A 24106-nucleotide genomic window follows, 5' to 3' on the forward strand; every position below is an offset into this window, starting at 1 on the left:
TGAGAACCAATTTTCTGACCTTCTTTACCTAAGATGGCCTTGAAGCAAAAGATAAGCTGCCTTATTTATGGTGTGTCCATATTTTGGTTCCAGCATTGAACTACAAAAACGAGGAATACACTTGCTGAATAGAATGGTTATAACAGACATTGCTATTGCTCATTTATTTACCTGACCTCTAAATGCAAAATGGAGAATTATCATAAACTTAGGTGGAGTTTGTACGCAGCAACAGGATATATTTAAGAAATTATCTAAGGCTACATGTTTAAATCATTACTTTGATTGTGTTAGTTTGGCGCCTGTGCCAGCATTAATGCCATGAGCCAAGCCATGGCATTAGAAATTTGTGTTGACCTGTACCCCTTTATATAAAGCTGAGTACCCACAGATATGCTCAGGGAACTCGGACAATGGACAACTGATCCAACCTTCACCATCAGGAATGATGGGATGGGCTGGGCTGGATCGTTAACACAATCGTTCAAATTTTTGCTTAAGTTTATCAACAAAATAATATATGTACGGTTTATCTGACAAGATACAGTAACTATAATTCTTCACTACTAACATCCACATTGTACTTACAGAATAAATAATACCGCACTACTCAGAGCCTCCAGCTCTGTCTGCCATATGCCATTGTGCCCCCTCCACCTATCACCCTGATTATGAATTTCCCTCACTGGTGAGATGTCTGATATGGGCACCTATACAACCATTTCCAGGGTGGCGTGTGGCCACAAGTTTTATGTGACTTATAAGTGTAACAGCCATTATTAAAACCAGTGGAACTAGTGGTTTCTTTGAATCTCCACTCATATCAAAGTCAAGTTTCCACTGTACAATCAGTGCAGATATATAACTCCTAGTTGCAGGGTGCCTGGCACTACAGAGGTGAAGTGCGGACACCAGGACACTCTTCCCCACCTGTACGTCTGGCTAAATCCCACATGCTCCCGCCATCAGTGCCTGAAAATCACTTGATTGACAGCACTGTGCTGATTGGCTTACAGTGCTGGCACACCCTTTTAAAGTTTGATTTTTGCTGTATGAGGGAATGCGGGAAGCTGGCAAAAAGGTATAAAAACTAACATGAATATGATTTAATACATCTTTTAAATGTTGTGTTGCAGGAGGCAGCCCAAGCTCTAATTTATGCTGAGATGGCAGGATCGACCCTGGAAAACATACAGGGGAAGATAAATGAATATCAAGACCGGGTAGAAGCTCTGTACAATGCAGGTAGACATATCGTTATATCTGCCTTATCGTTCTATCTGGCTTATCACAAATCCTGTCATATTCTCAGTGAAATGTTTTTTTTGGGGTTTTTTTCAACCTTATTTATTTTAACTCCAGAAGAAATATTTTATTCTAGTTTTCGACGTGTGGTAAGGGGCTACAACCTCTGTTGGCATCTTACTGCTGTCTGTCTTCTTTGGGACCTTCAATGCTTTACTGTGAACCCTGGTTGATGCACAGACAGTGATAAAAACATAACACTTTCTAACCCATTTTTGCATTTTTTTAGAACTGAAACCACTATTTTTTTTCCTTGAGTAATTCTAAATGTATTGAAATCTAAAGGATATATCCCATCAGATATTGCATGTTTTCTCATGCACTGATACCCTCTACACCAGGTTATATTTTATGAGCTTTACCTGATACCTTTTGTTTGCTGGTCCTGGACTGACCACCAAACAAAAAGTATCTGATTGCTGTTCTGTAATAACTTTGTTATTTTGATTTAGGCTTAACAGTAGGTTTGCTCCTAGTAGAGAGGGTTCTAATCTTAATGTTTCAGTTAGTGGTCCTTCTTGTGGCAAGGGTTTTGTTTATATTTTGTTACCCATCTTGTGTACATAGTGTAAACTGTCTGAATAGCGTAAATAAACACTGGTGTTGGTGAGTGGCAAAAAATGTTACCAGGCTGGCTTTGCACTGCAGAGTTCTTCCCAGATCCTCTGCCCAGCTAATTTTGGTTAGTACCCAGCTGTCCTTTGCTGTTTTCTTCCTCCTCACACTTGATTGATTTCAGTGTTCAGCAGCTGTGTCATTGCAGCCGGTCCACTGTCATTTAGGGACACTATCTCTGCCCACTATCCCCAGCTCCTGTCAGTAGTGTGGAGGGGCGGGGAAAGCTTGGGTGACATTACATGCAGTGCAGATTAGCTGAACAGCAGGAACTTTTCTTGCAAGTCTACCCAGGCAAAAAGTATGGCAGCACAATGACACCTCCTTCCAGTCCTTCCCTGCGCAGGAACGATAAATACTCACCCTGCTGCTGGCTGCAGTGTGTCTGCATCTGCTGCTCTTGTTCCTCTAGAAGACCAGGGGGTTTGCTAGCCTGTGCTTTCTCGCAGCCGCATTAAATAGAGGCCAGGTCAGGTACAAAGTTGCACAAATTAGCGGCTGCACCCAACCTGAGACCAGCTTTCTGCCCACCATGCTTTATGGGGTGAGGAAGGGGTTCACACTGGCTGCTGCTAATGGAGGAGGGGTAGTCTTCCTTTGGGGGAGGGAGGGTTTCACACTGAGCGATGCAATGCTGTTGGGGAGGGACATTCTCAGAGTACTGCAAGTTGATAGGGGTAAGAGAGATCTTCCTATTCAACAGCAGCATCTTGACTTACAATGCCCCTCCCCATCACAGTATCACTCAGTGTGAGACCCCCCTCACCATCATCCAAAGTGAAATTACCCTCCTCCAGTAGTAGTAGCCAGTGTCAACCCTTTTCCCTTCCCCACTAGCATCATCCAGTGTGAAACCCCTTCCCATTTCACCAGCAGTACCCATTTGAACCCACACCTTGGTTAGCAGCCACCAGGGTGAGATTTCCCTGCCCATTCATTAGCAACCAGCGTGATTTACCCCCTCCTTTCCCAAATCAGTTGCACCCGACATGATCACCCCCCACCCACCCCACCGAAGCACCCAGCGTGACCTTCCCCAACCAGCTACTTTTTCATGCCACCTGACTGGAAAAAGATTCTGGGGAGAACCCTGTGCCTGCCAATATCAGGCTGCTACTTTCTGCTCTGTGTATGCTTTTATGTGTGTGTTCTCATAAGCCCCAGTTTTATTTTAAACAGCCCTAATCTCAGTGAAAACCTTTGCCTGTAACCTGCATTGTCTGATATGACTTAGATGCCTTATTATATAGAACTCAGATGTTCGTATCTCTGAACACTTTGACAGTTCAAGCGCAGAACATTGAAACATTGAAATCCAAGCAGCAACTGGACCTGGAGCGAGCACGCTTCCTTGTCACACAGGCTTTTGAAGAAGACTTCAAAGAAAATGCAGAAGAGGCCATTGAACTATATTCAGAGGCAGTTGAGCTTTGCTTGACAACGGTAAGTACCGGTAATCATTGTAAATGTGTTATGCATGCATAGTGACATTATACAACTGGTGGGGCCAGTACAAGAAGCATGCATGATAAGCACTTTTACTTCACCACTTTAGAATATCCCAGAATTGTCCCTTACTGTTTCTGGCAATGTTCTAGTTATCAACCTGAGGTATGAATAATATGAGTGTGAGTTACCTCTACTGTGAAATCTACAGTATTTATTTTTACAGGAATAGTATCCTTCATCATCCTAGGAATATTGGGAAATAAAAATTATGAGAGAACAGAAGCCTAAGCAATGTACAGCTGTGAAAGTGAAATCATATAGGGTGAACTTGGTGAAGGAAGGTTGCTACAAACCTGGTTCCATTCGGATACAACCTTACATAAAGTTTATTAAATGTTTCAGATCCTGGATAAAGGTAGCCACTAACTGTCCAATTTCTAGCGAAAAATCGTTCGAACAATCAGAAATTCTGATCGGATGAAAAATCGTTCACTACACCATCAGCTAACCAATATTTGCTTCCTATCTATCACGACCACCAAGAAAATCCAAATTTTCGTTCGACGAAAATTCATTTGGGCGACATATTTTTCACTCGTTCATAATCGATTGTGTCCACCAATGGAGATTATTTACAACCAATCCGATCCGAATTTCTGATCGCTCAAACGATTTTTCGCTAGAAATTGGACCGTTTGTGGCCAGCTTAAGTAAACTATGTAGTGGTGTAGCAAAATTGCTGTAGTTTTTTCCACATTCTGGCATCCTTGGGTTTCTCTGGCATCCTCATCATAGAAGCAGGTGACAAATAGCTCACTACATTCTCCCTAGTGCTGTTAGGTGGTCCTCTCCTTTTTTTAACAGAAAAGTAATTTAAACCTCCACTCACAGGACTTAAAAAATGTATATACACAATCTATGTGTGATATATCGACACTGGGACATTGTAAAGATGGCCATGCATTAGATGACTTGGCGGCCGATCGACCATCTGATGGTCGACGATGCGACTAACTTAGGACCGAAATTGGTCACATGTATCGAGCGGACATGCTGCGAGATGTAGGGCTGACGTGCTCAATCGGGTGCGCGGCAGTAATGGCATGCAGTTTCAGGACGAGGGACCAATGCAAGCAAACCCCAATCGCTGTCTACGTCACATGCGCCCACGTTGTATCGGCAACCATGTGAGGCATGTGTATGGGGGCGGTGCAGAGACAGAGCCAGCGGCGGACACGACAGGTAAAGTATAGTTCTTGGGGCATCGGGGGGGCATTTCACATTGGGGGGACAGCGCCGTGGCCAGCGCAGCGGATGCAGCATCACAAGGCAACCGATCTCTCTCTGATCAGATTCAGTCAGAGAGAGATCTGTCTCTAGGTCGATCTGCCCATACATCATCTGATGTATGGGCGGGCATCTTAATAGTTAAGTTACTGTTAAAGCTACCACCCTGCGGTGCTGACTGTGTTTATAAGTGGCCACTTCCTGTTCTTTGTTTTCTTTTTGTTTTAGAGACTTCAGTCAAATAAGCCAATGGCACCCACTTTGAAAGCCACATTGTTTATCTTAGAAAACCAATGGCAATAGAAGCATCTCAGCCCAGATGGAGCAGAAACATTTTCCCTCTCTTTCTGTGGCACAGAACTCCAGCCAATATGCAGATTTGCTCATTAATTCACAGTGAAAAGCTGAACACTTGTGTTTGACTTTTTCAATTCAGATGGACTCTTCAAAAGAAAAATAGCCTTCAGTAGCTCTTGGCCCAATAGCAGAAAGCAAAGCCTGTTTCAGACTACATCCTGTCTGTGTTCCAGACACTTATTAACCACTTTACACTGTACAATTTACCCATACTGTGGCTCTACATGGCTCTTTTCTTTACTTATGGCCCTTACACCTTTACATCTTGGGTCACCTGAAACAATCATTTTTGATAATTTTGTTCGCCTTAACCCTTTAGCAGCCAATTTATATAAAGGCTTGCAAGTGCTCCAGGCCAATTTATTTTAGCAATTTTTTTTTAATATATTTATTATTTGTTACATTTCCTTGCTACTCATTAGTACTGTAATGTGTATTTATGGCCACTTGTCGCTAAGGGGCAGTGTGAGACAATAACAGAGGACTTCTGCTTTCAGTTTCTATATCCTCTGATAGCAGAGAGACATAAAAGCATTCCACGAATTAACAGCACGACAAGTTCTGCCTGCTAAGGTCAAAAGCAGTGCTTTATCTCAAACGAGATCACTCCTTTGAAGCTGCTAATGGGTCAAATAAAAGTGTGTCCAGGAGCACCCTGACACTCGCTAGCTGCTTGTTAGGGCTTTTTTCCACTGGGCGCAATCCAATCCAAAAATTAGATTGCTCCAGTTTTACAAATTGCAACAGCTTCGCAATTTAAATGTAAGTCACTGTGCTGTTTTTCCACCAAAGCAATTTGTTTTCCCATGTATTACAATCACCGGTCTGTGTGATTTTCATGCCTTTGGGGTTGTACTCAACGAGTAGCGGTGCAATCGCTTATGCAATCTAGCCTTCTAGTGGAAGAGGAGCCTTAGGCCAGCTTCACACTACAGATTGGCAGCAGCGGTGCGGCACCACCAAAAAACAGGCCTTCAGGGATTACTGTGGTAGTACACGGTAATCCCTGTCTGGACTGCGCCCAACTCACCAACGGCAAACTAACGTGTACGCCTATGCAAGACTTTATGGTGCCCATACATGCTACATTAAAACGTTTGATTTTCCAGTTTATTCAACCAAATTGATTGAATAGATTGTAAATTGAAAAGAATCCTCTTTTTTTATGGAGAAAAAACTAATTATTCAGTTTTTTTTATAAAAATCTGATCTGACATGTTGTAAAACTCTAGGCGATTGTTTGTTAAAGGGATACTTAAGCCAGGCATAAAAAAAAAATCAGTTTTATTCACCTGCAGCCGTCCCGTACCCTCGCAGTCACTCACGGATCCACTGGTCACGCGCTGCCAGCTAGTTTTTTTTCGCCAACAGGACTGCCACATGTAGCCTTCTTCGCACAGGATGCTATTGCGGAAGGGAACGCAAAGAAGGAGACGTATGCCCAGGCCTTCACAGGCGCAGTGAACCTCTCAGACGAAAACCAAACTAGCTGACGACGGGGGACAGGAGGATCCGCGACTACGAGGGCTGGTAGAAGCCCCAGGTGAGTAAAACTGATTTTTTTTTTTATGCAAGGCCTAAGTATCCCTTTAAACTGTATAGTGTATGGTAGGTTGTAAATCCTATTTGAAAATTGAATGCTCACTTATTGTACTTCAAAAAGAATTTTACAAAACGATTCGACCAAATGAATAATCGAATTTCCCCGATCGAAAAACTAAAAATTAGAAAATTGTACAGTGTATGGGCACCATGAGGTATGTCAAAATGTAATCAGTGCCTTGATCAATATTTGACAAGATTCCTAACACTGCTACTTGTGTACTACGCAGTGTAGTACAAGAGAACACGGAATACTGCAACTTGCACCCCTGCCTCATGCACACTGGATGGCATCATTTGTACAAGGAACACCCATTCCCAATAATTATCTGATTGAGCTTTTGAATCAATATCTATGTCGGAGTCCCCCTTTTTTGATACATTTTTGTTAGACTTCATATTGATATAGAATCTAAACTTGCTGAACATAATTTGACTGGAGTAGATCTTTAATGTCCATCAATGCTCCAGATTATACTGTAGTTCAGAATACAGCACTCTGGGAAATGGTTTGTATCGTGTGTAGGATAAATCATACTCTACAAATGAAGGTAATGTGGTCAGTGAGTTTTCATCCGTCACCAGCCAGGAGTTCTGGGAATTAGATCATATAAAAGTGTAAATAATCAGACAGGGATGCTAATACAAGTAGTTAAAGATGTCTATGTATTTTGTTCTGGCTGCACTACAGGCTTCCCACACTCTTCTGCAATGTACTGATATTTATTTTGGTGTTCAAATCAGACAGAAGCATTTTATGTGCAGTAAGCCATAACAAGCAGTCTGCTTTCAGCTTACTGCACTGCAGGCCTTTATAAATCATCATATTGCCTTTTGCTGTGCTTTTATGCCTGACTGGCTTTTGTAATAAAGCAAGGCACAGCAACCCATAACAAGTAGTGCCATACTTCCCAGCAGCAGACTGAAATATGATTGGTTGCCGTGGGTGGATTATTGTACTTTTTGTTGCCCTGTGAATTACGCCTGAGTTTTGCTATTAAACAAAAAACTAGCATACTTGGCTATGGAAAGCAAAATTATGCATCTACTCAAATATTACACATCAAAATTGTCAAGGAGTTTTTCTGCACACATCTGTTGCATTAATGCAATCTGTCAGAAAATGTTATGGTGAGTCAGTCACCTGAAAACTGGGGAATTTAATATCATGGGGACTCTTGATTTGTTGTTGACCTTAGATAAGGCAAATGTTAAAACCACCAGCCTAGGATTATGCAAGCTCGGTTGCATTGAAAAATCAGTAGTTACCCAATGAGTCATGGACTACACAAGACCTCAGAAGGTATCTGTAAGCTGCTTCATGAGGCCTCCATGAATTTACATGTTTTTGTTCAGCATAATTCACAGTCACGCGATTGGCTTGATATCAAATGCAATTTTCTTTGGCTTCCAAATTACCCAATCAGCACCAGGCTGCCTTCTTCCATTGCTCCATGGTTCATTTCTGATACTTATGCGGCCATTGGAGATGCTTGTAGCGGTGGACTGTGGTCAGCATGGGTGCTATCCAATATTGCAATTTGAATTGGAACATGTTTTATTATCTGTGAGTGAGAATTCTGCAGCAGCTACCAGAGAAACACTGTTTTTTATTGCTAATGTGAGTATTCTGTCTTGATAAAGAGGCTCTATCGAGTCTCAAAAATGTTGGTATGCCTTATCTTCTCACTCATTCATAAAAACCTTGCCAACACAACTTGTATGTTAGGATACAGTTGCTAAATGGTGGCCTCATCCACTCCTGTAGTTTGAGAACTTGCATATAGTATCAAGTTATTATTATAGGGAGTATAAAATGTAAATATATGACTTTCAGAATGTGCTCACAGTGACTTGTGTAATTTGTGTTACAGTAGCTTTTCTGTAGGTTCAGGACAAACAGGGTTGCCTTTGTTGCCCATAACCACCTATGAGACTGAAGTGGCTTCACTTGGTCCTGTTTATATAGGTACTATGCATAGGATACCAGGGACATCCCACAAGAACTGCAGCTTTTGAGATTCTTTGACCCACTTGACTGGCTATCACAAAGTCACTGGCTATCCAAAGTCGGTCTCTGATCCTTAAGCTTGTCCATTCACACTTCAGCTTGTAAGAAAATACCCCTTTACAGAGATGGTCAATGAGATGGTAATAATTCCAGCTTGTTTGCAAAATTGAATGCATATTTTATGAAACTTAAAAATAGGGCTAATCTAATGCACTTCCTGTTGTTTTTTGATTGGATATGTGCACTAAATAGGCATGCAAGCCAGAATTATTTGCATCTCAGTAACAATGTTTATTCTCCTAACAGCGATTGTAATGTTGTATGATCAGTGTATGCTGGCCTTTCATGCTTCTTTTAATGGCTATCGTGTAAGTGCAGCTTTAGTTGCAATAAAGGTAACACTTTTTGCTTGGTTTGACTCCCCATCCAAACCAGAAGGTCCATTGAGCCATATATTTTTCATGCTGAAGCTTTACTGTAAAAAACACATTTGGGTATTTGAAGAAAGAAAATAATCATCATGATGCCGCCCCCAACACATTGTAACGGAGAACCTGCAATTGTTGTAAATTGCAGCTGGATGATTTAAAGCACATCCTGAGGGACAACATTAAGGCCTCATTCACACTACACGCTTTGCCCTGCACATTTCCACAATGCGTAATTTGCACAACACACAGAAACATCAGAAGTGCATAGACTGCACTGTTTGATCATTGCACGCATTTTTCGGCGCAGCGCTAGTGAGCGGGATCAGCAATGCAACACACAGCAGTGCAGATGGTTCGCGAGCCCTGCATTCCGATCGCACGACCATCTGTGCTTAGAAGTGTGATTGAAGCCTTAGTCCTCTCCAGTGTCATAATATTGAAGGATCTGCTTTCGACACTTTTTAGTGTTTTTTGTTTGTTTGTTTTGTTTATATGAGTATAAATGTCACCTAATAGCTGTACAAAGCTTTATCCTATTACTGCCCACTGGATTGCTGGTCTCCCCAGGCAAACCTCTCTGCTGTTTGACTTTTTAAAGGACAACCAAGGTGACATGTGACACCATGAGATAGACCTGTATGTATGTACAGTGCCAAACACACAAATAACTAGGCTGTGTTCCTTTTTTTCTTTCTCTGCCTGAAAGCGTTAAATATCAGATATGGAAGTGACAGTTTCTGTCCGGGTCGGGACTGGGTCAGGCTACAGCATAAACCTAACTGATAAGGAATTACAGCCGTACAAAGAGGAAAGAGATAAAAAGGGTCAATAATTGATAGATTTTAGCTCTGGCACACTTCAATGAAGGTGTCATTGAGCAGAGACAATGAAACAGTAAAAACTTAAAAACTAGTTTTAAATATAAAATAAAACTGTGGGATATCGAAAGTCATTTTAAGGAGAGGGAGGATAGATGCAATTGTTTATCACATCATTTTATTTTCACCTCGGATGTTCTTTAAAGGCTATAAGTTTCAAGAAATGGTATGAAATGATTCTGTTACTTCAATGTGGTGTTTTTTTTTTCTTCCTAGTCAAATGATACTACCGATCCGAACCTGCAAACAAAACTGAAGCAGCTGGCCCGGCAAGCATTGGACAGGTAGATGAATATAAATGCCAAATATGTTTTTCAATACTGTGCTGATAAGGCTTATTCACAAAACTGAAGCACTAATGGTTGCCCATAGCAACTATTAACACAGCAACACCTCCGCTTTAATTTTAGAGTTCAAAAGTCAGCCACATTATACATTATCTGTGCAATGATCATTATCCCTGTTAGTCTTAAGGTGGCCATACACTGGTCAATTTGCCATCAGATCGACAAACAGATAGATCCCTCTCTGATCGAATCTGATCAGAGAAGGATCGTATGGCTGCCTTTACTGCAAACAGATTGTAAATCGATTTCAGCATGAAATCGATTCACCATCTGTGAAGCTGCCGCGGCCCCCCCTGCATACATTACCTAACTTGGCCGGCGCGAGTTCCCCACTCTCCGCTGTCTTCTCAGCGCTCGGCTCCAGGGCTCCAGCTTCACTTCCTGTCCAGGGAAGTTTAAACAGTAGAGGGCGCTCTACTGTTTAAACTTCCTGTTGGGACAGGAAGAAGTGAAGCCTGCCGGAACCCAGCGGAGAAGGAGCAGCGGGGACACGTGCTGGCGGAACAGGTAATGTATTGCTGCTAGCGTTGGTCGTCGGACTTTTGAACGCTGCTATCGACGCACCCCCGACCCGCCGGCGATCGAGCAAAATCGGGAACGATCGATTTCGGTCGGAAATACATTGTTCGGTCAACGTTTGCGCAACGATTTCACAGCAGATTTGATCACAGTGAGGGGCCCATACACCTAACGATTTTCCCGCCGATATACAGCAGATTCGATCACTGTGATCGAATCTGCTGTGAAATCGTTGCGCAAACGTTGACCGTCGTTCCTGTCCGTGCAGAAGATATTGCTCAATCGCCGGTGGGTCGGGAGTGCGTCGATAGTGGCGTTTGAATGTCCGACGACCGACGCAATACAGCGGCAATACATTACCGGTTCCGCTGGCGCGTGTCCCCGCTGTCCCCACTGCTCCTCCCCTGGGCTCCGAGTCCGGCAGGCTTCACTTCTTCCTGTCCCCGCAGGAAGTTTAAACAGTAGAGTGCCCTCTAGTGTTTAAACTTCCCCGGGCAGGAAGTGAAGCTGGAGCCGAGCACGGAGAAGAAGACAGCGGAGACCGGGGGACTCGCGCCGGCCGGATCAGGTAATGTATACGGGTGGGGGGGGGAAGAGGGGCGGCGTCTCTCTTCACAGATGGTGAATCGATTCACAAACTGTTTGCAGTAAAGGCAGCCGTACGATCCCTCTCCGATCAGATTCGATCAGAGAGGGATCTCTCTGTTGGTCGATCTGATGGCAAATCGACCAGTGTATGGCCACCTTTAACCACTTTGTCCTCCTTGACGTATAAAAACGTCAAGGAGGACAGGCGCGCTCCCGCGGCCGATCGCGCGCGTGCACGCGCACTCCCGGCCGCGGAGTCGGTAGCCACGGAATCAATTTATCGGGCTATGGAGCCCGATCATTGATTCCTCTCCCCCGCTGAAAAAGCGACAGCTTCTCTCGGAAGCTTCGCTCTTTCTGAAGCTGTGTCCCTCTAAGCGTACATTGTACGCTTAGAGTGACGTCATGTAAAAAAAATCGAGATTGCCATCTTGTGGCCAAAAAGTAAAACTACAAGTAAATTCCCAAAAACATTACAATACACCAATATTTCCCCAAATAAAACACTTTTATATCCCACCCTCCCAAAAATGCCCACATAAAATGTTTAATAAAAAAAAACAAAAAAAACATTACTATAAAAAAAAAAAAAACATAAATATTTACCTAAGGGTCTAAACTTTTTAAATATCTATGTAAAGATGAAATATTTCTCTCTATTTTTTTTTTTATAAGCTTGTAAATAGTGATGTATGCAAAACGGAAAAAATGCTCTTTTATTTCCAAATAAAATATTGTCGCGATACATTGTGATAGGGACATAATTTAAATGGTGAAATAACCGTGACAAATGGGCAATAACAATACGTGGGTTTTAATTATGGAAGCATGTATTATTTTAAAACTATAATGGCCGAAAACTGACAAATAATGAATTTTTTCATTTTTTTTCTTATTCTTCCTGTTAAAATGCATTTACAGTAAAGTGGCTCTTAGCAAAATGTACCCCCCAAAGAAAGCCTAATTGGTGGCGGAAAAAACAAGATATAGATCAGTTCATTGTGATAAGTAGTGATAAAGTTATAGGCTAATGAATGGGAGGTGAACATTGCTCGGATACATAAGCTGAAAACGACTGAGATGTTAAGTGGTTAAAGGATGAATGTGTCCTGTTTTCACAAGATAGCAGATAATGTGGGATTAGTAGATTCTGTAATCACTATATTTATGTTAGTACGGCACAGCTCCACTATGGTAGCTTCTACTGGAGGGGAGACATTCCAGACACAGCTAAGCATTAGGCACCCCTTCATACATGCCCTCTGTATATAAGTCAGGTGCCCCAGAATCTGTGCAAAAGTGGGTAAGCTGCATGGCTGGATAGTGCTCCTATTCAGTAAGGGGTCCTGCAGGGTGGCCTATTGAACACATCCTTAGTGGCTGCAGCTCTCAAGCACAGTCCAACAGCGCTATACAAATGTAAGCATTATTTTTATGAAGTGTCACTCTGCAGGAACAGGTATGAAGGATGAGAGCATTGTTTTCCAGTCTACCCAATTATAGTCTGTTTGGGGAGCAATTGCATATAAAAATGAAAAAAATCAACTGTTGTTGTGGGGTTAGACAAGATCTCCCAGGATGAATTTTTATGAGCAATACTTATGGTATGTTTCCTCTGACATATAGTTGTCACAAATGGTAGAAAGAGAAAAGCTCTCCTATAGTGCATTAACATTCCTTTTACTTACTTTTCACTTACATAAAAGCTGTATAAAAAAACACGTGTATGGCCCAGTGCACACCAAAACCGCTAGCACATCTGCAAAACGCTAGCGGTTTTGGGAGCAGATTTCAGAGCGATTCTAGGCATGTTTAGAGCAGATTTCTAAACATGCCTAGCGGTTTTGGCTGCGTTTCTGTGTAGCAGATTACACAATTGGTTACAGTAAAAGCTGTACTGAACAGCTTCTGTAACAAAAACGCCTGGCAAACCACTCTGAAGTAGCGTTTTTCAGAGCGGTTTGCGTTTTTCCTATCCTTTACATTGAGGCAGAAACTCTTCTGCAAACTGCAAACGTGCAGCAGGAGGCACGTTTGCGGTTTGCTACAATCCTCAAACCGCCGGTGTGCACCATCTCATTAAGATACATTAACCGAGTGGTTTGACAGGCGGATGCGGCCGGTGGATCGCATTAGAAACCGCTCTGTGCGCACTGGGCCTAACAGGCCGCCCACGTCAATCCTCTTCCCAGAGTCTGGTCAGGACCCGGGACCGCAGCTGTAATTCTCTGGCAAATGCTCTGGAGATGCAAGAGGGACAGGGGGCGTGGCCACATCATGTGAATGCCTAGCATCACTACCGCTAGCGTCACTACCTTATCTTTTATGTAAGTGCAACTTCTATTGCTATTTTGATTAAAATGAATGTTAAGGCACTATAGGAGCACTTTTCTCTCTTACATTTCTGCAGTTACCTGGAACCCACCTAGTGGACAAGCAGCTCCACGGTGCATCTAAAGGTATATCCCCAACGTATTTAAAGAAATAGCTGACATACCATCTGTCAGCTGTGCAGGATAAATGTTTCTTCCTTGTGTATATGGTTGTCAGACATGCCCTCGGCCCATACAGGTCTCTCTCATTATACCACAGTTGTAGTAGTAAAGGATTAAGCTCAACACACACCATACAATCTTGGTTGTACAGATTTACCAAATCTATGTAGTATAAGGACCAACATATTGAAAATACCTTGAATGCTTAATTGGATAAGCTCTTATACTACATGAAAGTGGTAAGATTGAACAACCAAGATTGTATGGTGTGTGTTAAGCCTTATAGTGATCGATGGACGGGTCATCTGATCATCAGCTTGTGTCTGTCGACAGCTGATAGGGAAATGCCACTTTTGTTGAGAAAAAAGCAACCCTCTCCGAGGCAGCTGTGTACATGGCAAGAACTTTATCATAAACCCTGGAGCAGATTTATCAAAAACAGTGCAAGGAAAACTGGAGCCAAAGTGATGCAAAAGTGTCTCAGGATGACCAATCACAGTCTTTGATCTGAGCATCTGCTCCACGTTTGCATCAGCTTTGCTCTAATCTTCCTTGAAATGATTTTCATAAATCTCCTCCAAATATTATTTTACGTTACTTTGTTGAACATATACTTATTCAAGCTATTTGGGAGAGCGAGTTACTAAAAGGAGATGCTGAATGGGAGTGTAATCCACTGCAGCACATTGATTAGTCAAGTAACACAGTTTCCTACCGTCTGTAACAAATTGCTCATGCTGTAACATGCAAATGTTGCTATCATTTTTAGGCTTGGTTGTGTATATATAATTCTGCTGTTGCCTTTGGCTTCAAAGCAGTGAAATCCTTGCAATTTTAAAAAATCATAGCTACTTACACATTGAAGTAGAAAGTTGATCTTAACAGCAGTTTTTTCCGTTTTGTTTCCCCTTATGTGATCTACTGCTTGGCGCACACTTGCAGTACAAGGCAGCTCTAAAAACTGATCATAGTTACCATGCCATTGACTGGCTATTTAAAGTGAACCTCCGGACTAAAAATCTACTCAGCAGAACTGAAAAGGATTGGTGTTTCTTTAACAGTTTCACAGCATCAGAACTTTGTTTTTCTTACCAAAGCATAATTTTTTGCTGTAGTTTTTTATCTAAGCTCCACCCATCAAAGAAAAAAAGCCTGGGCTTTTTTCCTTGATGCTGTGCAGAGCATGATGGGATTTGCTATGTTGTTGTTCACGTTGCTTAGCAACTGAGAGGGGTGATCAGGACAGTTGGAACTGGGTATCGTACTCCCTGTCACCTCATTACAAGCAAAAAGATGGCTGCCATCATGAAATCAAACATTTGCCTGTTCTTTTAAAACAGGGTGGGTAAGAAATTATATTACCTATCTATTTTAAATAACATAAGTAATGTAACTTAATGAAAGTATGTTTGTTTAGGCTGAAGTTCCTCTTTAAGGATATACACATTTTTTGTTTCTATGTTTTAAACTTGTTGAATATGCTTATAAAATCTGCAGGAAGTTGATTTGGTAACAGCTTTGGGAAACCAAATTTATCTATGGCTTTTTTTTTTTATGAACCACGGGACATAATGAATCTGAGTCTTGAATGGCTTTAATGTGAACGTATGGCCTTATTTTCTGTAATAGAGCAGAATCTTTAAAGGAATCGATGTCTAAGACGCCTGCAAAAGATAAGATCTCTGTTCTGAAGCAAAACCAGCCAGCAAAACCGTACCTCCCTCTAGGTCCAGACTTCAGCTTAAATGATAAACCTCCAGCTGCCAGACCGCTACAGAGCAGTGAACCACCTCGTCAGAGGTACACTTCCGAGGAGATTGAAGTACTCAGGTAGGAAGACATTCATTTTTTTCAGATTTAAAGTCTTTTAAAGTGGTCTATAGATGTGTAATGGATTTGCTAGCAAAAAAAATTGTCACACTGCTCCATAATTGGTTTGGTTAAATACTTAGTTAAAGGCTTGGTTAAAGAAATGTACATGTATTCCAGAGAAGGATTGATGTACAACTGCAATTCAAATAATATTTACAAACCCATCCCAGTGGTCCTACTTCCCACAGCTGGTAACTGTTTGAATGTACTATAGACACTGGATGCTCCCTTATCCTGGGTGTAATAGAAGATGCCTATCGCAAGGGTCTGGCCAGCTTCTGAATGGCCACATACAAACACATTTCTCACAGATGTTTATTTTGCAGCCTTCTCCCTCCAGTTCATTGTGGAAGATCAGGCCAGGGCTCGTATTCAATTCATTTTTTCTCCTAGTTTTTCTCCCAAGAGAAAAGTATTTAACTAGTATTTAGCGGCAGCAAGGAGAGCCCTGCACCCAAGTCACTGGCAGTCGGAATATATGTACCCCCTGGTGGAAACCCTGAGTCATGCTCCGTGAACAAAAGAAGCCAAGAGCGGTATTGCCGAGCCTGACACAGAGTAACCGCTGGGTGCTCTATTGCAGAACATTGTGTGCTGCGAGCATTTTGCCTTGCCTCCCCTGGGATCCAGACACCAACAGGCATTTTCCCAGTCCTCGGAGGCTCTGGATCCCTCTGGTGAGATCGCCATTTGTTGTCATTACAATGGACGACAATCTCACTATAGGGTTATAGTGCCACCTGGAGGGCGGAGGGAGAACTGCAGCACTAGAACACAGAGGTGAGTAAGTGCAGGGGCTGCCGAAGATCTCTCTGCTATGATTATTTCTGTATTTTAGGATTTGAAAGCGTGCTTTTAGACCCTAAAATCTGGAAATAATCATATCGCCAGGGAGGCTAAGCCACCGGCAGGCAAGACAATACTTTTTTTAAGTGCTGAAAATTTATTTTAAACAGAAGATGAAAAATTATCTTCTATGAGAAATCTTAGGTGAAAAAGTTAATTTCATATGGGCCCAGGTGTTGTTTCTGCTCACTTCAGAACACACAACAAACAAATAAGCGCAACATTTCAGCAACTGTTAAGAGTGACCAATCAGAATCTTTCATCGGGGCATAGTCTCTATTTTTGCACTATTTTTTTCTCCAGTTTCGTGCCCTGGATTTTATACTACTGGCTTTCTGTTCCTTTCATAAATGCATGTAATCTATACATAAAGTATGTCTTTGGGGACTTTTATATGTATAGATCACATTCTAAGAGTAAACCCCTTATTACTACTTAACTAATTATATAGTGACATAATAATAATAATGGATGCGCAGTTCACTTTTTGTTTGGCTGCCTATCATTTAAAACCTAGAGCGCCCAATTCTAACACTAACTTCCAAAGCTTTCTTTAACGGCCTTATTCACATGTACGATTGAAATTGGTTGTTGAGAAGTGGTTTTTACTCCCCTAGATACTGTTTATTTACTGCCAGGTATGAGGTTAGTATTCTTATTAATGTGTCTATATACACAGGCATCAGTGTTATGTGCTAAAAAGGACATTTTGATTCTGCTTTTACTGATGCCTAACACTGTACAATACTCTATTGCTACTATTATGTGCTAAGGTGATGCACAGTTAAGCAGCATTTGAAAGCCAGTGCTTGCCCTCCAAAGAGAACCCAAGGTGAGAGGGATATGGAGGCTGATGTTTGCATAAATGTGTATTTCTTCCCTTTATTTTTTGCACTGATATTCTTTTTGCTGTTTGCAGGAAGACCTCAAAGATTAACAGCATTGAGTATGTGCCATTCATGAGTGTTGACCTAAAAGAACGCTTTGCCTTTCCTGTGCCATTCTCGTAAGTATGTCCCTTTCATAACGCCTAGCGCAGTCTCTGTGCAATAACTGCAGGAGTTACTACAACAGCACATACTTTTTTGGAAATGCCTATTGTAGACTATATATGGGGCTTGTTTACTAAAAAAAAAAACTTATTTAATTGTGAAGTAGATTTATTTTGACACGGAACATTATTTACGTGTATATATACATTTGTATAAAACCATAATAAACAGTTAAAAAGTGAACCTCCCATATTACAACAATGCACATTTAAATTACTCTTGTCAGAATATAACCATATTCATTTGTCAAGAAACTTTATTTTCGTGAAAAAAATGAACACTGGAAATATGAATGTTGATTCTTCCAAGAGAATAAAGTCTAACCAGCCTTTACAATAGCTAATTAGTAAATGACGTTTTTTGTTTTGCAGAGACAAGTATGGAAAGCTGGCCCTATCCCCCAAACAGAAAGCCATGTTTTCCAGGTGGGTGAGACCAGATGACATATCCAACAACCCCATAATGATCTACACTGTGTCAAGTTTCAGCATTAAGCAGGTAATGGATTATGATCTCCGTTCATACTAAAAATCTAAGGCTAGTCTGCCAACTTTTATTCAGTAATGTGTATATTAGTCAGAGAGAGAGTAATATGTATCATTTAAATAACTGAACACGTTTTTTTCAGGCTTTAACCTATTTAAAAAAGGCTACTGAAGGCAGCATTCAGTGTTAGAAACTCACTAAGTTCACACTTCTGATTTCTGCTTGCAGTGATTTGGAGGTTTACTAAGTTTTACATTTTGTAACGTCTTCAAAGTTTTCATAGTTTGAAGGCAGCCTTTAAAGGGAAGGTTCAAGCAAAATAAAAAAAATGAGTTTCACTTACCTGGGGCTTCTACCAGCCCCATGCAGCCATCCTGTGCCCTCGTAGTCACTCACTGCTGCTCCAGTCCCCCGCTGGCAGCTTGCCGACCTCGGAGGTTGACGGGCCGCACTGCGTACATTTTTACGCATTCCCGCTACTGCAGGAACATTAACACACACATTTTTACACATTACTTGCATTGAACTAGTAATGCGTAAAAATGTATGTGTTAATGTTCCTGCACTAGCGGGAATGCGTAAAAATGTACGCAATGTGTCCCGCCGACCTCCGAGGTCGGCAAGCTGCCAGTGGGGGACTGGAGCAGCAATGAGTGACTACGAGGGCACAGGATGGCTGCATGGGGCTGGTAGAAGCCCCAGGTAAGTAAAATTCATTTTTTTATTTTGCTTGGACATTCCCTTTAATATTATGCAGAAAGCAGTAATAATGTTCAATAATCCATAACAGCTGGTCAGGAACTCGTCTTTTATAAGTCTTCCAAATGAAAGCACATTCCTCATTTGATACCCAGGGAGGCTGCCATCTTGACCGTTTTGTAAAATGATGGTGGTATTCTAGCTATTGTGATTATGAATACACTCCTCTGTACTAAGTGCATAGATCAGATGTTCTGATTTTCTGGATTTTTGTATATGTCCCAGGGGGCTGACTCGGAAAGTATTAGAGCAGGAGGATATGCCGTATAGCCAAAATATAACAATCAAGATGGCCACCACTGTAGCCTTCAAAGTGACTTTTGCTCCAGACGTGATGTAAAACTGCATAAGATTACTTTTATGAGTCTTTAAACTATCATGTAACATAATTGTTATATATTATTATAGCATTGTAAATTAAAGGGAACCTTAACTGAACAGGGGGTAAAGAGTTTTACTTACCTGGGGCTATTACCAGCCCCCTGCAGCAGTCCTGTGCCCTCTGCGCCGCTCTGGAATCCTCTGGTCCCCCGCTGTCACTTAGTTTCGTTTTTGACGACTCACCAGTCGCCGGCTGCCATGTGTATTATTGGACGCATTCACCAATGCAATTAGCGCTATTGCGGACCGCAACGCGTACAAAAATATGCGTTGCTGCATATCTACGCGTGCGGAATGCGAGTATTTTTGTACGCGTTACGGACCGCAATAGCTCTTTACCCCCCGTTCAGTTAAGGTTCCCTTTAACCAAAGTTGACAAATGGTTATTCTCTTGCTCTGTATTAGTTATCATACTTTCAGAAAGGAAAGGTTTTGCTGCATGTGTGGTAAATTCTAGAAATGGATAGGAGGAGTGCTTTAAGGTGGAACATACTTGTACAAGTCAAATTGGTTTCCCACTTCCTTCTAGTCATTATTCCATTGGAGCACAATGGACTTTTAAGTTAAATAAAATGTAATTGCAGTTACCTTGGCAAATAATGCTTGCTTGGTGGTGGGGAAGGGGAGGAGCTCTAAATGAACCTTGCAGTAACACCAGCCAGTAGGAGGAGCAGATGCATCTTTCTATCACTGTGGGATGTCCATGAGATTCTGTCACATCCTGCTAAAGCACAACACAAAGTAGAAGTCATTTATCATGGTACAATTACAGCAATGGACATATTTCTAAATGGGTTTATAGCAAATAGTTATAAAATGTTGCCTTTTTAAAAGGTAGGAATGTAAACATTGTGATTTTTTTTTTCAACTTTAATACATACTGGCTTGCTTTCATTATGTGTCCTGCTTTTAGTGTTCTGTAAAGTCTTGAAATTCTAGTAAATGATATTTTTCTTCTTTGTCACCAGACTATAGTGTCAGATTGCTCTTTTGTTGCCTCGCTTGCCATCAGTGCTGCTTATGAGAGACGCTACAACAAGAAACTCATAACCAGGTATGCACTACTATGTCATGAGAGCAACTGCTAGACGCACATTCACTGATGCTTTTCAGGGATGGCTTTGGTCTTATTTAACATCACGTGGTCCAGAACTAATTGTCAAAGTAAGTTACTATTAACTCGGTTTCCTCGCAATCGATAACATCCACATGAAAATTCAATCGGCGCTGTTGCAGTAACTCTGCCAGTGCTGATGTTGGCTATATCCATACCGGAAAACTAGTGTTTTTGGTTGAAATATACCGTAGCCATACTCTAACAGCAACGCTCCACATAAACTTTTATTCTGTATTAGTGCTATGCAATGTGGAACTGCAACATAAAGTAAAAAGTTATGAATTATAGGTATTACCATAAGCCAAGTTTTTATAGTTTTTTTCTATTAGAGGATACAGAATTGTGTGCTTTATGTCTTGCCTATAGGAAAACTGACTCTAATGCCCATTATTCACCTGCAACACAAAATTGTTCCTGTACAAAAAGCTGGCTGGCTAAGTCAGTTTTGCTTTATAAATAAGAAGGGGGCGGGCGGGAGGGATAACTGGCAAGAGAGAACCACAGCAGGAAATAACTTTTTTTTTTTTTTTTTTAGTCGGACATGTAGGTGTCAGGTACATGCTAGAAAATTCCCTTAAATGACCATGAACAGTCATTTTGGGAGACCTAAGTTGATTTTGTTTTCTTACTTTTCTTATTTGAGTATTGACGTGTGTCTGGCTAGAAAAGCCCAATAAGTACGAAAACTTTTGTTCTGCTTATGCATATGAATCTCTTTTCTAGTAGTGTGATATGCTTATGGCTACGTGCATTTCTTTGTGGTGTTGCAATTTCACTTGTGAGGGGTGTATAAGCATAAGCACATTTATGTACTATTACTTATGATAGAAAGTCGTATTTGTCATAAATTCAGATAGAATGGCCAAATATACTTACCTCAGTGGAAGGAAACTTCTGGATAATCCATAGGCTTACCCCATCCTCCTGACTCCACCGATCCAGTGCTTGGACCCTCGGAACACATTTGATGTTTTCACTGGCATGCTCCTGTTCGTGTAAGCATGGCCTCACTGGACAGGCACAGCGACGGCCCACACCTGCACAAAAGCACAGAGCCGCTCCTGCAGGTCTTTTCCCTTTGTGCACAAGCGCCGCCATGCGCCATCAGTGTGCCTGTGTAGTGCCGCCTCACTCGCATATGGACAAGTAGCGATGGTTTCCGAGTAAGAAGCCACTCAAATTCGGAATTAAAATGAGGCTTAACTGCCTCAGGTGTGTGCATGGGAGACGGGGTTACTTACCCAGAAGTCCGTTGGCTTCTATGCATCTTAATTCACTTGCACTGGACCTATGGGACGCATTGCAAGACTCACTACCGCACTTCCTCCTTCCGGCTTGATGGAGGAAGTGTGGTAGAGACTCTTGCAACGCATCCCATAGGTCGCGTGCCATTGAATTAAGATGCACAGAAGCCGATGGACTTCTGGGTAAGTAACCCCCTGTCGCCCATGCACACACCTGAGGCAATTAAGCCTAATTTTAATTCTTAATTTGAGTGGCTTCTTACTGGGAAGCCCATCGCTATGGACAAGAGCATGGCTGTAAAGAAGAAGAGGGTCCTGGGGAGCATCTGGGGGCTGCAGGAAGATCAGAGAAGCCTCTGGATCATCCAAAGGCTTCCCTCTTCTAAGTACATAACTCTTGCTTTTGTTTCCGCACAGGTTTACATAGTGGAGCATGAAGGGGCTTCCGCTGATCATTATGGGGCAGTTTTCCTATGGGCAGGGGTTGTAACAAAAATGTATTTGCTCCCCAAACAGCAGAATTTTTTTTTACTTTTTTCTTTTTGGGGTAATATATTCATTCAAAAGGTGTTCTTGGTAACATCTGGCAGTGTTGGAACAGAAATACTCTGTGGGAACCTTCATGCTCTCGCTAAATATTATTCCCTTTGCATTTACCAGTAATTATTTGTAGATTAGCCAACAAATGAATGAATTGTGAGGAGAACATGTCTGTTTTTGGCTGTATAGTAAGATAACAATCACAATCTACAATTTCATAGTGATTTTTTTTCCCCTTTTACCATTAGCATCATCTATCCACAGAATAAGAAAGGGGAGCCAGAATATAACCCCTGTGGGAAGTACATGGTGAAGCTACACATTAATGGTGTACCAAGAAAGGCAAGTGATTATTCAGTTTGTTAAAAAGGCATTGGGTGGATTCGTTAGTGTACTGTATACATTGTAGGAATATGTAATAGTTTTTAAATACTGGCTTTCTTGCTTTGTGCATTATCTTAAAGGGAATTACCAGCTTTGTAAGACCCACTTGGAAAGTCATTGCTGAGCTTCAAAGCAGGGTATCTGTTTACTTCTGCCTATTTAACCACTTCCGTACCAGCAGTCTCTGGCCCCTTAAGGACCAGAGATTGCTGGTACCATAAAACGCCACCTCCTGACGAATTGCCGGTAACCACGCTGTCCCATCGCCGCAGGTTCCTCTCTCTGCTGTCTCTAAGACTGCAGAGCGCTGTCAGTCGGTCAGGAGCTGCTTTCATTGGCTCCTGACGCTGTCTATGGCCTGGTGCACACCAGAGGAGTTTTTCTGAGTGTTTTGATTTTTTAAATCTGCTGCTAATGTTATCCTATGTGTCAGTGCACACTGGAGCAATGAGGTTTTGTAAAAAAAAACCATAGAATTATATTGGGAAGAGCTTTTAGAGGTTTCAAAAGCTCTTCCCAATGTAATGCTATGGGGTTTTTTACAAAACCTCATTGCTCCAGTGTGCACAGACACATAGGATAACATTAGCAGCAGATTTAAAAACTCAAAACGCTCAAAAAAACTCCTCTGGTGTGCACCAGGCCTATCAGTGTGAGCCAACGTGATTGGCTCTCCTTGGTCAGGAGCCAATGAAAGCGGCTCCTGACCTGCTCACAGAGCTCTGCCGTCTTAGAGACGACTGAGTGAGCGAATTGCGGCGCGGAAATATCATCAGCGACGCGGAAAACCGAAGCAGTAGATTCTACATCCGGTCAGAGCCTGCTATGGTACGGAAGCAGTTAAAGAGGAACTTTAACTCGGGACTGAACTTCATCCCAGTAAGTAGCAGATACCCTTTTCCCTCGATAAATCCTAACTGTTTCCTCAGGAACATCTGTATAGCTAATACTGTGGTGAAACTCCTCCTACAGCTTGATGTCAGGGCCCTGACAGTTCCCTGTCAGTGAACCACATTGCATTATGGCAAATAAGGGCTGTTTCCAACTGCCAAGCTAACCGCTCAGTAAATGAATATTCCTCATAGATCACCTGGCAGGACTAAAGGCCTGTACACACGCCTGACTTAAAGAGGAACTGTAGCGAGAAGGGGGAGAAAAATAAATCGATACATTGCAAAGTAAGAAGTTAAAATATAGAAGAGGGATCAAGAAATCATTGTTATTCACTGTGTTATTTGTTCATATTGTTTGATCCACAATAAGCCTGCACGTAATCCTCTTTACTACTAGGCCAGGGATGCTCATCACGGATTAATCATGAGTAACAACGGTGGTTACTTGTGATTCAAATGAGCTTTAATTGCCGCAGCTGAGCGGCTAGATGCGGCTGGGTTAATTACCCATAATGCCGCTCTCCGCCTAGCGTTTCAACGAACTTGCAAGTGTCCTATTGGACACATTGCAGGCCTCGCTATGGCGCACTTCCTCCTTCGAGCTGTAAGGAGGAAGTGCTGCATCGAAACACTGAGCGGAGAGCGACA

General features: G+C 41.9%; 1 protein-coding gene across 1 annotated transcript in view; it reads left to right on the forward strand.

The window, feature by feature from the left end:
* CAPN7 (calpain 7) overlaps window positions 1–24106 on the forward strand; it is a 98109-nt gene that overhangs the window by 25911 nt on the left and 48092 nt on the right. The window contains exons 2-9 of the mRNA XM_068236242.1: window positions 1137–1245; window positions 3206–3363; window positions 10152–10219; window positions 15514–15714; window positions 17522–17608; window positions 18026–18152; window positions 20249–20334; window positions 22430–22523. Of these exons, the coding sequence (XP_068092343.1) occupies window positions 1137–1245; window positions 3206–3363; window positions 10152–10219; window positions 15514–15714; window positions 17522–17608; window positions 18026–18152; window positions 20249–20334; window positions 22430–22523 (930 nt within the window). The remainder of the gene's footprint in view (window positions 1–1136; window positions 1246–3205; window positions 3364–10151; window positions 10220–15513; window positions 15715–17521; window positions 17609–18025; window positions 18153–20248; window positions 20335–22429; window positions 22524–24106) is intronic.

The sequence above is a fragment of the Hyperolius riggenbachi genome, chromosome 5, assembly GCF_040937935.1.
Source record: "Hyperolius riggenbachi isolate aHypRig1 chromosome 5, aHypRig1.pri, whole genome shotgun sequence".
Classification (NCBI taxonomy): Eukaryota; Metazoa; Chordata; class Amphibia; order Anura; family Hyperoliidae; genus Hyperolius; species Hyperolius riggenbachi.